Source organism: Calonectris borealis, chromosome 13 (assembly GCF_964195595.1).
Source record: "Calonectris borealis chromosome 13, bCalBor7.hap1.2, whole genome shotgun sequence".
In the NCBI taxonomy this organism is placed as follows: Eukaryota; Metazoa; Chordata; class Aves; order Procellariiformes; family Procellariidae; genus Calonectris; species Calonectris borealis.
The window spans coordinates 11,029,456-11,042,270 of record NC_134324.1 but is presented as its reverse complement, the minus strand read 5'-3'; the positions used below and the strand labels follow the sequence as shown (position 1 = coordinate 11,042,270).

General features: G+C 61.7%; 1 protein-coding gene across 2 annotated transcripts in view; it reads right to left on the bottom strand.

Annotated features, from left to right (window-relative positions):
* The window catches only part of DLG3 (discs large MAGUK scaffold protein 3), a 52,384-nt gene that overhangs the window by 17,935 nt on the left and 21,634 nt on the right, over window positions 1-12,815 (bottom strand). For both annotated transcript variants that reach the window (XM_075162104.1, XM_075162105.1), the window contains exons 3-10: window positions 12,735-12,785; window positions 9,509-9,633; window positions 8,862-9,031; window positions 8,351-8,487; window positions 7,888-8,032; window positions 7,592-7,751; window positions 2,806-2,962; window positions 2,245-2,347 (exon numbers count right to left, since the gene is read on the bottom strand). In XM_075162104.1, the coding sequence (XP_075018205.1) occupies window positions 2,245-2,347; window positions 2,806-2,962; window positions 7,592-7,751; window positions 7,888-8,032; window positions 8,351-8,487; window positions 8,862-9,031; window positions 9,509-9,633; window positions 12,735-12,785 (1,048 nt within the window). The remainder of the gene's footprint in view (window positions 1-2,244; window positions 2,348-2,805; window positions 2,963-7,591; window positions 7,752-7,887; window positions 8,033-8,350; window positions 8,488-8,861; window positions 9,032-9,508; window positions 9,634-12,734; window positions 12,786-12,815) is intronic.

The window sequence follows — 12,815 nt, the reverse complement described above, 5'->3', positions numbered from 1 at the left end:
ATTGCCAAACCCAAGTGCTGGTGACAGTGGCAGGCAAAGGTCAGGGGAGAAGTGCTCAAAGAGAAGGGACCTCACAAACAGCTCAGAGGCAGGACCACAGGAAGCAGCCTCCTTCTCCTTGAATGGCATGCAGCAGTGGTCAGAGGCGCTGCGCCAGGCACAGGTGCTCAGAAGAAAGGCAGGACAGCAGCTCCTCTTTCTATCCTTCCCTGGTTTTGTCTTTGCTTCTTTCGATTCCTGGCAGGACCCCACTGGGAGAGCACCTTGTCCCCTGAGACCTGCACAAGCAGCCTCTCTGCTCCCTCGGAGCCCCAGCGAGGTCAGATGCAGAGCACGCATGCGCTCATCCAGCATCCCACAGGCAAGCCCTACCCGTGCTCACATACAAGAGAGAAGTGCCATCCTCTGCCTCTGCTAGCAGGGAGGAACTTCTCAAAGCTCCTTTCCACCAGCATCTCCTCCTTTGGGCCTCCTACAACCCAGCTCTCCCACTCTTTCCACAGCCATGATGCACATAGAAAAGGCAAACATTTGGGAGCACACATCCCCTCAAGGGGACCCAACCTCACCCGCACCTGGGCTTTCTCCTTGGCTCCCAAGCCTTCAAGCCTCCAAAGCGCTGAGGTTAACTCCCAAGATACAACAGTCTGTGTTTCACAGCAGCAACACTGCCTCCCAGAAAGGCTGCAGCCTGTGTGCCGGGTGCTGCTGCCCGCACGTGCCAGGAGCCATCGCGGACCCGGAAAGCCACCGGCTACAAAGCACTGACATTTCGGCCTTGGTCTAAAAGGGTTTCAAAACATTTTGTCCTGTTTGACATTTAGGAACCACTCTTGGTTGGCATCTTTGCCAAATCTCAAGTGGCAAAAGGAGCCAGAAATACAAGAACATTAAGTGCTTCCTGGAAAAAAAGAAAGAAAAAAAAAAGCCAAAACAAACAAACCCCACACCCACAGCACACCCCTGAGCACCACTAACGGCTCCACGCCCCAATAGCCTCTGCCATGGTACGGAGGAGGAACAGTGGGGACAGGGACCTGCAGGGCACTGCCCAGCGATACCATCGAGGAGGCACAAGGCGAAGGGCAGGCGAGGGGCGGCACGCTGGCCTTGGCAGAGACGACCAGAGCTGCTGGGGGAGAAAACCAGCAGGCCCCGGGAGAGACACCTTCCTCAGGGGATATGAATTGCTGTGTCCTGGCACTGGCACGGTGCAGCTCGGACACGGTAACAGCGTGGCAGCAGCCCCGGGAGCTGCTCCCAGCCCCTCGCCCATCGGCGGGATGGCCTCCCCAGCGCTCGCCCTTCAGCCCACAGGTGACGCTTCAGCCCTGCCAGCCCAGGCACGGTTTCGGTAGGCAGCTGCCAGCTCCCTTCCCGCAGCGGCCAGCCACTGGCTGCCCCACGCAGGACCCGGCCACCTCACGCGGGACCACAACCTCCCGACACCTTTGCCGAGGGAATTAAAGGCCAGCGCTAATGAAAGGCAGTCGTTGGGGTAGCACGGCAGGCGGGATGCTCCGAGTCGGGGACGAGTCCCCACCCAGCACCGAGGCCCCGGTTCCAGCCCCGCCGGCCCGGTGGTCGCAGGGGGGGTCCCCGGAGCCCACTGGGCTGGGGCGGAAGGGAGCCGCCCCCCAGGACGAGGGCCGACCGCCGCACCCGTGAGCCCCGCCGAAGCACCCCCTCGGTCCCGGGCCCCCCAGCAAGGCCCACAGGACCCCACGGAGCGGGGCCTCGCGGCGACGCCCTCCGGCAAACAGACCCCCCACACCGGAGACGACCACCCTCCCAGCGAGGCCTCCCGCCGGCCCAGGCCCAGAGGGGGTGGGGCGGCCCGGCCCGTGTCGCTGGGCCAGCCGCAGGGCCGGGGAGGCGCGGGCGAGGTCGGCGGAGCCCCGCTCACCTGCAGGCCGGTGGGGGGCGGCGGCGCCCCCGGCAGCAGCCCCGGAGCCGCCCGGCCCGCACACAAAGCCGCGCAGGCACCGCCGGCGGGACGCCGCCGCCCCGCCCCCCCCGCCGCGCCGACCAATCGGCGCCTGCACCTCCCCCCCGGGCCTCGCCCCGCGCCAATCGGCGCCTCGCCGGCCGGCCCCCACCCCGGCCTCCCGGCCCGCCCGATGAGCGCGCCAGCCGCCGCACCGCCCCCCTCATCTGCATGGGACGCCCCGCCCCCGTTCCCGTTCCCGGCCCCGCCCCCGTTCCCCGTTCCAGTTCCCGGTTCCCGGTTCCCGGTGGCGGTACCTTCGGGCCGGTACTGCGCGATGATGGTCACCGTCTGCCCCGCCCGCTTCAGCGCCGCCGCTGCCTGCTCGTGGGTGGCGTTGCGGAGATTCACGCCGTTCACCTGCCGGGACAGAGAGGCTCCGCTGGACCGGACCGACTGGGGCTCGCACCGACTGGGTCTGCCCTGCGTCCCGGCCCTCGGCACCGCTGCCCCCGCCCCTGCACCGGTACCCGCGGTACCCACACTATCAGTGCCCCGTCACCCAGTCCCTGTGCCCCCAGTACCACCCCCCCGTACCGGCATCTCTAGTACTGGCATCCCCAGTACCCGCCCCCGGCCGGCCTGGGCATCGGGGGTGCCCTCCGCCGGCAGGCGGGCAAGGCCCCGGCCAGCCCCCGCTCCACTGCAGGACAGATCCCGGGCAGGCCGCTGCTCCGATCCTATGCACAGAGGGGCCACGTCCACACCGGCCCTGGGGATGGACCCTGCCAAACCATGTCCCGGGTGGCACAGGACAGGTGTCCTGTGGGCACCCGCCCGGGGCTGTGGTAAGCCGTGCAGGAGCCCTGCCGACTCACCGAGAGGATGCGGTCTCCCCTCCGCAGCTCCCCGCTGAGATCAGCAGGGCCTCCAGCCAGGATGAAGGACACGAAGATCCCCTCACCATCTTCCCCCCCAACGATGTTGAAGCCCAGGCCAGTGGAGCCTTTGTGCAGGATGATTTTCCGGGGCTCCCTGGAAGGACAGACGGAACAGGGAGACATCAGGGTGAGGAGCAGCGAAGCTGGTGACAGGGTCAGCCATGCCCAGGCTTCCCAGCACACTATCGGGGCTGGAGCCACCCTGAGTGTGACCTGGCACCGAGGAGGCTGGTAAACCGAGAGAGGTGTGGGCAGTTGCACGTGACATGAGACAGAGCACGGATGGAGACAGAGCATCTGCCGTGAAATCATACACAGAAACATTGGACTGCGAGGTGGCATCAGATGTTGCGAGCCTGGACATCGAGGACGGTGCAGCAGTGCCAGGAGAGGAGGATCAAGCCCCTCCACACCCATGCAGCACAGCAAGTGTGCCTGCAACCCCACACAACCCCATGCCACAGGCCCTGCATGGTTCAACAGAAGTCCTAAATTTTTTGATGATGACTCAATTCTTTTGCAGCTCAAACAATAGGCAGGCAAAGGCAGAAAGACTGCCTGGCATCACAAAAATCCTGCATCAATTTTCGTCTGGGAGAAAAACCCAAGTCTGATGGGAATGACAGCAGCTCCAAGCTCAAGCGCTGGATTAAAATAAGAAAGAATAAATGACACCAGACAATTAGTACAGGCTGGTGGCGATTGTCAGCCAACAACACGACAGTGAGGACCATCAGGGCATCCACTGCGGTGACCAGCTGGATCCCAGGTGCTCCGGCACGTACCGCAAGGACCGTACTGCCAGTGAGCTCAGCAGCCTGATCAACCCCACGCTTGCTGGGGAGCAGTGGGAGATCTCTGGGACACAGGAGGAGAGATGCTGGAGTCCCAAGCACAGCACTGGCTGAGTGCACCCGTGGCAGACTCTAAAATTCTGGCAGACTTGTGCTAAGGCACCCTGGGGCACCGGGGGGGCTGGCCCAGTGGGCCCCCTTGGCTGCTGGCGACAGCCAGGGAAGGAGCAGGGCTCAGGCGGCATGAGCGGAGCGGGGACCCATGGGAATAAAGTTTGGCTGAGCAGACAGCATGAAGCCCTGCAGCCGGGCAGCATGCTCCCAGGCCACTCTTGCAAGAAAACACTTTTCAGCCCCCTGGGCCAGGCTGGAGCATCACTGCCATCACCTGGGCAGATGGGGGAGGTTTTGGTGCTTTCACGGATACAGGCAACAGGATTTACCTTCAGGGACATGTGCCAGCACCCCAGGAAAAGTCTCCCACTATCCTTCCCCGTGGGGGAATCCTGGTGGGTTGAATGTCACTTAGCTCCAAGCAACCACCTTATAAGGAGCAATAGGAGCAGGAGACAGACAGACAAGTGCAGGACGCCCTGCAAGAAGGTCTTGGTGGGCTCCTGCCCTGCCCAGACCCCGGGCTCAGCACAGCCCGACCCTCCCGGCTCTCCCAGCCGCTCCTCTCCCCGTCCCCGCACCTCCCACCAGGCACAGCAGCATCCCGGTCCCCTACCTCTGGTCATACTTGCTCCTGTGGCCTCGCCGCTGCTTGGAAGGGGACAGGGACGGCTGTCCCCTGTAGGACATGGACGACGAGACATTGACGGTGAACATTGCGGCGTGGCAGGCTCTGCTGGCGGCGCCGGCCAGGAGGCGCAAGGGGCAGGAATGTTCTGAACGCTCCGCGCCACGGCCGCTCCGCATTGCCTGTCTCTGCCTCTCGCTGGCTGTGGGGCCAGCGGCTTCCTCGACCCCCACACAAGTTTTTTTTATGGAAGCGCTGAAAGGACGCAGCCGTCGCTCTGCTAGACTCTACAGACTTAACTCCTTCCTGCCCCTGCAGGCACGGACAGCATGGCCCCGACTGGGCGGAGCACCCAAGCGAGGGCAAATTTGCAGCCGGGCCCCCGTGCCTGCAGCTATACACACACCATGCATCGCCGCAGCCCCTTGCCTTCAAACGCAGAGGTATGGCAGAGTTGTAACGCATTTCTGATGGGGCAGAGGCTGAATCTACCTTGTGATCTCCAGAAAATACCTGCTTTATCCTTATGGCCTTTGGATGCATTCGAGCTCTGAGCTAAGCGGGGCTCAGGACTCGGCACACCATAGCGCAGGGCCGGGATGCACTGGGACCAGGAGGACACCAGGGAAACACCATGGAAACGCCACTGGGGTCAAAAAAGGCTCAACCCCAAAGCCTCAGGATGCCACCAGTGTTTGGCTCAGGGGCTGTTGTGAGGGGGCAGGGAGGACTGCAGCCATTAGTACCTCTGCAGCAAAGCTATGCCTGGGGCTAGAGCTTTCCCAGGGGAAGAAATAGGTCAGATTTCTGGGTCTGCAAACCCTGCCTCCAACCAGCTGATGAACTTGCTCTGCCCCTTGGGTTTTGCTGCTGACCAAGCAGAGTGCAGGAACCACCACCCCAACTCAGCCCGGTGGGAGGCATCCCCAGCACCCATGAGGACCAGATGGTTTGGTGGAAGGTAGAGAGACACTACAGGAACCAAGGAGAGGAAATGAAGCCCCAGACAGATACATCCCAGGTCTCAGTCATGACACGCATTCTCCGCTTCCATCCTCATCCTGGGAGGCAGGACATGGATCCTCAGGCAGATCCCATGCTGGATGTTGCAGCGTTAACACTGGGACTGTTAACACAGCGTTAACACAGCATTAACACAGAGTGACTGCGGGGATCCTGTGGGGCTGTGCCGGGTGTGGGTTGCAGTGGTGGAGCTCACTGGAAAACAGATGCTCTGGTCCACGGCCCTGGGTGCTGCAGGACACAAGGGTCACTGGAGCCACGTCCACATCTGCAGCAGCACTTGTGCCCACGGGAGGGGAAGAGGCTTGATATTGGATCCAGGCCAGGACCTCTGCTTCTCCTGAGGAATGGCTGGCAGAAGCCTCCTGGGAGACAGCTGATTTTTCAAGGGAGTCCTCACACCAGTAAGATGCATTTGGACCACACTAGTCCCAGTGCACAATCTTGGTGATGCATGAGCCAACAGACCAGCGGCAATGAAGCTGTCCTGGGGGTGGTTGGTGATGCACACAAGGTTTTCAGCGCTGCCCTGGGATGGATGAGGGAGGTGCTGAGCCTACCGCAGGCTGCGAATCTGGCAGGGAGCAGGGGGCTGTGGCTGGGGACAGTGGCCAAGCGGTGCCAGCTTGTCTGCAGCGGGGCCCTCCGCAAGGCAGCACCATCCTCTAGCGGCCACCAGCACGTGCTGCACCAGGGCCACTGCAAGCCACCGCTGAGTTACTGCCAAGCCATTGCCACTGGGCCATGTCCAGCCCGGGCTGGGCTGCTCTCTCCACTCTCTGGCCTGCAAATAAGGACGTCAGTGCACGTAGGAAGGGACACTCTGGTGGGACCGGGGTCCCTGGCGAGAGACAGATGGTGCGTTTTCCGAGCGCTGGGACTCAGTCCCTTCTGTGGTGCAATGTAATGGCAGAAAGCACTGCTCCTACATGTGGCATCATCCCCCAGTGCCCTGACAGCACAGAAGTTGCTACACCCAGTGAGGACGCAATGCCGGGAACAGGCTGTAGAACCGGCATTGTTGGTGCTGACACCAGGCGGGAGAGATGGGGCACAGGCGGAGGCCAGTGCTACACAGGTCAAGGAGCACAGAGGCACCTGGCCACAGACAAGCACCAAGAAGTGAGAAATCCCCATGACGAAGGTGAGTGCAGCCACTCTCCAGCAGGACGGTGGACCTGGTGCCGGATTGCGAGTCAGGGTCTCCTGCTCCGGTATCCACCAGCGCCCCACAGAACGGGACAATCCCAGCCAAGGCTGTAGCATCTTCCACTGCAGACGCAACCCCGAAACCAGCCTGTGACCTCTCTCCTAACCACAAAGCCAGCCCTAAGCCTAACCCTAGTGTCAGTCCTAAGAATACAGCCTGAGCCCTACAGCCCTGGCCCTGGGGATACCAAACCCAGAGCAGGCTCAGCACTGGCCCCGAGGCTGTTGCAACCAGAGGGAAAGCTGTGAGCCTGGGCAAGCAGAGGAGGACCAGCCAGGTCTCGCTCTCCCATCCTCAGCATGAGGCTTTGGAGGAGTTTTACACCACATTTAGACTCAGAGCAACATCTCCTTTGTGCTCCTCTTTATTTCCTGGGTTCAGGAAACAAACCTGCTCATACAACGTAAATGATGCTCGTGGGGAAAAGGGGGCTGAGCCAGGGCTGTACGGGAGGCTGTCAACCCCGGGGCTGGCAGCCAGTGAAATGGCACCCAGGTGCAGGTGGTTTGGGATGCCGAGCTCAGGGAGCGTGGGAGGAAGAGCCCTACTTGTACACAGAGCTGTGCCCTCCCCCAGCCCCTCACCCCCAGCACAGCTCCACTCGGGGACAGCCTGCTTGCAGCCTGGGAGCCTGTGGCACTGCCGGCACTGGATGGCACCGTAAGGGCAGGGAACACCTTGTACTCCAGGTATTGTAAAACAAGTAAGAGAATGAAGCTGAAATGCAGACGTATAAGGCTTGAGAATGAGCAGGAGGGGGTCGGGGAGCCAGGGAGCCACACAGCAGGGCTGGTCTCGGGGGGGTGAGCATGGGGCTCACTGCACCATGCACCCACAAACAGGCTTTCGGCCTCGGCTCTGCACTGGCAGTGGGGATGAGGTCAAGCAGCCAGAGAAGGAAAGAGAGGGAAGGAGAAGGAGCAGGGATTAGGGATGCTCATGCCTGGTACTCACCTGGTGAAGTCCTCGTCCCCAATCATGTGCCGAGGGATGGGCGAGTACCGGGATGGAGTCACCTGGGGAGGGACGGGGTAGGCAGGCTTGCTCTCAACGCTGCCCAGGTAGCCCAAACTGGAGTTATGGCTTATGTGGTTGTCAGCCAAGGCTGAGAAGGCTGCAGGAAAGGAGAAGGGCATCAGGAGCAGAAACCCATCCACAGTACAGACGTGGAGACCAGCCCAGCGTTGCCCGTCGCCCCAGCACGCTCTGTCCCCCCTAGCCCTGCAGTGCCATGCCGGTGGCATACGTACTGCTGGCGTAGTCGGGGGGCGCGTACATGTCGTTGAGGTGGATGTTGCCAGGCTTGGCCACTTTCAGGTACACCATGTCGGAGGTGTTCTTCAGGGCGGCCACCGCTTCCTCGTGCCGCACGTCCTGCAGGTTCGTGTTATTCACCTGCCGGAGGGAAGGGGCTGGATGACACAGTCGCAGGCAGGATGGCAGGGGCTGCTGCAGCTCTGCGGGAGCAGAGTGGTTTCCCGCAGGGTAGGTGCTGCAGTAGCTCTGGAGACAGGGTCCCATCTCCATGGGTTTGGCCCTCCAGCCTGCAGCCGGTGCTGTGCCTGCTCCTCCCACAGCACCATCCCAGCAGGGACCCCAGGGAAGGGGTGCGGGGCTGCCGGTGGGAGGCGCGCTGGGGTTCAGGATCAGCACTGCGGCATGGCGGAGACTGCCTGGCTTTGCCTCGCAGCCAGCTGTGGGCACGGGACTTACCGCGAGCAGCCGGTCCCCGATCTGCAGGCGCCCGTCCTTCTGGGCAGCGCCTCCCTCGATGATCTTGGTGATGTAGATGCTGTTGTCCCCGGGGATGTGCTGGTTCCCAATGCCCCCTGCGATGCTGAACCCCAGGCCTGAAGGGGAGTGAGAGGGCAGGTGAGGGGTGAGGGACAGATGGATGGACGGAGCCCTGGGCTGGCACCATGGCCCCTCTGCCTCACTGGGCTTCTCACCCTCCCCCAAACCCAGCAGGCAATGGGTCACCCCGCTGCTGCACAAGCCTAGCCACTGCGCAATGCACCGTGGGGCTGTCCCACGCCCCATGCCCCATAGCATCCCATGCTGTGGGGCCACCGAGGCATCCTGCACCGTGGCGGTGCCACCTCGCATCTCACATTCCCCGTGATGCTGCCTTGCACCCTGTGGCATCCCACACCAAGGGGTCACCCCACACCATCCCATGGGGCAGCGGGGCACCCCAGTCCTGTGAGCAGAGTGAGGGGTTTACCTTTGGGGCCCTTCATCAGATTGACCTCCATGATGGTCTCCGGTGGGGGCTGCCGGCGGCGTACCACAAGCCGCACCACGGGACCCGCTTCCTTCAGGGCCTCCACAGCTTTGCTGTGCACCACCTCAGAGACATCCACGTCGTTCACCCGCAGCACGCAGTCATTCACCCTGCGGGCACAGGGTGGCCCTGAGCTCCCCTAGGTAACTGCCAGCCCATGCCACTCTCCTCTGGACACCTCTGCCACCCTCCTTCAGCCGCGCAGACCCTTGCGTGAAGGAGAGCTGCTCAAGCTGGCTGGATCCTGCCCTGCCGGGGTGAGAGTGGGGTCCCTCCCGAAGGGGGAGGCAGTGGGGGCTGGTCCCCACGGTGTGACCCTGGTGGAGATGGCAGATGAGGGGAAAGGCTGGATCCTGCCCCGGGCTGCAGGGGGAAGGATGGGAGCTGGCGCTTGGGACAGGGAGGGGAGGAGGGGTGGCTGCAGACGGAGGCTGCTGGCAGGGGACTGCTTGCATCCCTGCGCTGAAGGGACCTGGCTGTGGCAAAGGGACTGGGGAGGGGGTGGGGACCATGGCAGGGGGACAGGAGCTGCCTAGAGGGTCCCTGGATAGATCCTAGGTGTTACCCTGATGGATCTGTACACTCACCCCAGACGGCCGTCCATGGCTGCCGCTCCCCCGGGGATGATTTTGGTGATGAAGATACCTGGATCATCTGGAATGTGGGGGTTGTCGATTCCTCCTGCTATGCTAAAGCCGAGGCCGGAGTTACCCTGTGGGAAACCAAACACCGCGTCTTTCCCCCGAGGGTAAATGCTTGCTGCCGGCCCTCCCGAAGCAGTTCCCCCCCAGCCGTGGCTGCCCGGGGTGCAGAAGCCCTTACAGCATCTGTTGCACTCCAGGGTGTCCGGCTCAGGGGACAGAGGGCTGTGTGGCTGGAGGGGAGGCCGCCGCTCATCAGCCGAGGCGCTCGGTGCAGCAGCACGAAGCACTGAACAGATGGAGCGGGAGAGTGGGAGCCGCCGAGGACCTCCCTCGCCGCCGCGTCTCCGCTGAGAGACTCTGAGGCAGGCGGCGAGCTACGGGAAGAGGGGGTGGTCCTTGGCAGAGAAAACCTCCCCTTGCTGGCTGCTCCCCCGGAGGAGACACGGCTGCTGAAGCCTGGACGGAGCAGCGGGGCTTGTGCCAGTCACTGCATCCCACCCCTGCCCCCCTGCACCCTGGGATGCAGCCCCGGCACAGAGCCAACCCAGGGACCAGCAGTGCTGATGCCAAAATTTGCAGGATTGGGTGGAGGGGGCTGTCCGGATGGAGTGGGGTCTCCAGTTCTGTCTCCTCTTCCTCCCGGACATGCTTGGAGCATCACTTGGGCTTCGTCCTGCTGAATTCTGCGTGGGGGGAATGCAGGGGCTGTGCCGCGTCTCCAGCCCCATCCCAGCAGTATCCCAGGATAAGCAGTGGTGGCCCTGCGCCGCCTCTCCCGCTTACAGGATCCCCATTAGTGACACACTCACAGGCGCTGCTTCCAGCTCCGTGCCTGATGCAAGTGGACAATTCCTGCTTTTTCAGCTCTGCCTTGAAAATCAGATGGCTCCTCGCCTTGTTTTCTCATGCGGAAGAGCTGACACTTAGTCACATCCTATCGTGCCCGCCTCTCTTGTACACAAACGGGCTTGGACCAAGCACTCTCCCAGCTGCCCACGGCCCCAGTGTTCAGCGTTAGGCGATGGGGAGATCTGCCCTTCTGGGGGACCTGTGGCCAGGAGGGCTACACCAGAGCTCAGGCTCCCTGGGATCATCTAGCGCTGGGGCTCACTTTTCTCCCCAGCAATTTGGGCTCAGCATCAGCTCTTGTGGCCACGCAGAGGTCTCTGCTCTGACTTTATGCCATTCATGACACAGCACGTGGCATCTCTGGGAGCCACCCATGCCTCTCACTATGCAATGCTCCCGGATGCTCTCCTGCCGGCTGGGATTTGGCTGGCACATGACAAGAGGCACTCAACGGTGAAAGGTCTGAGGCTGCTCTCCTTTCTCTAAGCTGGATTCTGGTTACCCTGTGCCCAGCTGAAAAAAGCTGCTTACTGCCACTGGAGATGCAGCCTGGCCCCAGCAAGGCAGGTGAGACTATGAAAAATGGTCTCCAGACATTCATTGTGCCTGTATATGGAAGGGTGCACTCCGATGCTAGCTACAAAACCTGGAAATTATCTGGGAGGTGTTTATTTTTATTTTAATAAACCTTGAAATAGAGTTCAAGGGATTTCTTAGCTGGCATCGGGGTTGATGTAGACACAGGGGCAGCTCCTGCTGCGGATGCATGTATGGTGGGTAAACCCAAAGCCACATCCCTCTGGGGATGGTGTTTCTTCAGTTATTGCCCCCAAAACACTGCTGCATTTATCCTTGTCTTTACAACAAGGACAAGGGTTAATAACAGTGACAGACCAGCAATTCTAGGGTACACTGAGGTCATCTCTGGGAGCCAAACACCCCAGCAAGGGACAGCCTCACCCACAGGCACAAGGGTGCTTCTCCTGCAGTAAGACGGGGCTGTTGGATCCCACTGGGGAGCAGTGAAAGGGAAGGACCTGGGTATGGTCCATGCTGGCCCTGGCTGCTAAGTACTGAAATTCCCTCATGGTTTCTGATGCTGGAGAGGGAATTGCTGCCTGGTGCTTTGAAATGGGGGCAGCAACGAGTGCTGCCTCTCCATGCAACCCTGCCAGCTCCCTCCCTGCTCCTGCTGTGGGATCAGGACAGAGGATGCTCTGAAGAATCTGAAAACAAGGATTTTGCCTCTCAATTGGGCCCGGAGCGAGAAGCGCTCAGCCCAAAAAGGAAGCATTTCCTGGGCTGGTTTCGTCAGGCATGCCAGGGAAGCAGTGGGTGAGGCGGCAGCCCCAGATAACCTTCCGTCCACCCACCTCTGTGATGCAGAGCCAAGGGGAGGAGGGAGATGACTAAAGGCAGAGGAACAGAATAACGAGTGATGCGTCTTCCCCTGCGACGCCAGCCACGCGGCAAGGCTGAGCCACCCAGCGTGGCAGTGAAGAGGAGGCAAGGTGTGCCATGGAGCACCGCGGGCAGCCTCCCGCCCCGGCCATCCCCACTCAGCAGGGCCGTGCCCATCTCTCGGAGCAAACCTTGGGCCAGCTTTTCCTGCTCCCTCTCCATCTGTCCAACCCTGCTGCTTCCTGGGTGCCAGGGGAAAGCCCTCCCTGCCCTGTGCAGTGCTGGCTTGCCTCTGGATAAGCCCCATCTATGGGGGGAGCTAGGTTTAGCCACGGTCGGTGTGGTGCACGCCATCAGCTCTGTGTTGCCAAGAGACAAGAAAAGGCTCGAGCAGAAACTCCCCCTGTTGCAGTCCGGTTTACTCGAAAACCTGTCCTTGCTGCTTAGCATCCCCGGGCTGTGTACCCCAGAGTGATGGGGAGTCCGGTGGCGGGGAGGCATCGGTCCCTCGTGCCTGGCTGTGGGGTGTACCTGCCCGCGCGCCTGCCCGAGCAGAGCTCCCTGCACCTCCATTTTCTGGCAAAGGTGGTGACAAAGAGCCTCCCCCACCCCGGCTCCATGCTGGCGGGTTTGTGGGGGTGAGGCTGTGAACGAGGGAGGTGAGGGAGAAGCCCTCCTCCCTCCCTTCTGGAGAGGTCTGCGGGGTGGGGAGCAGCAAGCCCACCTCTCCACACACCGTGGGGGCTGTGCAGGGAAAGCAAGTGTGACACCCCCTAAAGCCTCCAGAGAGAGTGGGGAGTGGAGACCGACCTCTCCCCATCAGCTGGCACAGGGATGCAGGGGGTGCCGGCTGTGCTGGTGGGAGGGCGAGTGGAAAGAGGCAGCAAAGGCTGCTGGCGGACGAGTAAAGAGCACTTACCCTTTCCAAGACGATCTCCTCGTATTTGAACATCCCATCACTGCCATTCACCTGGGGATAGGGAGACAGGGCATTATGGCT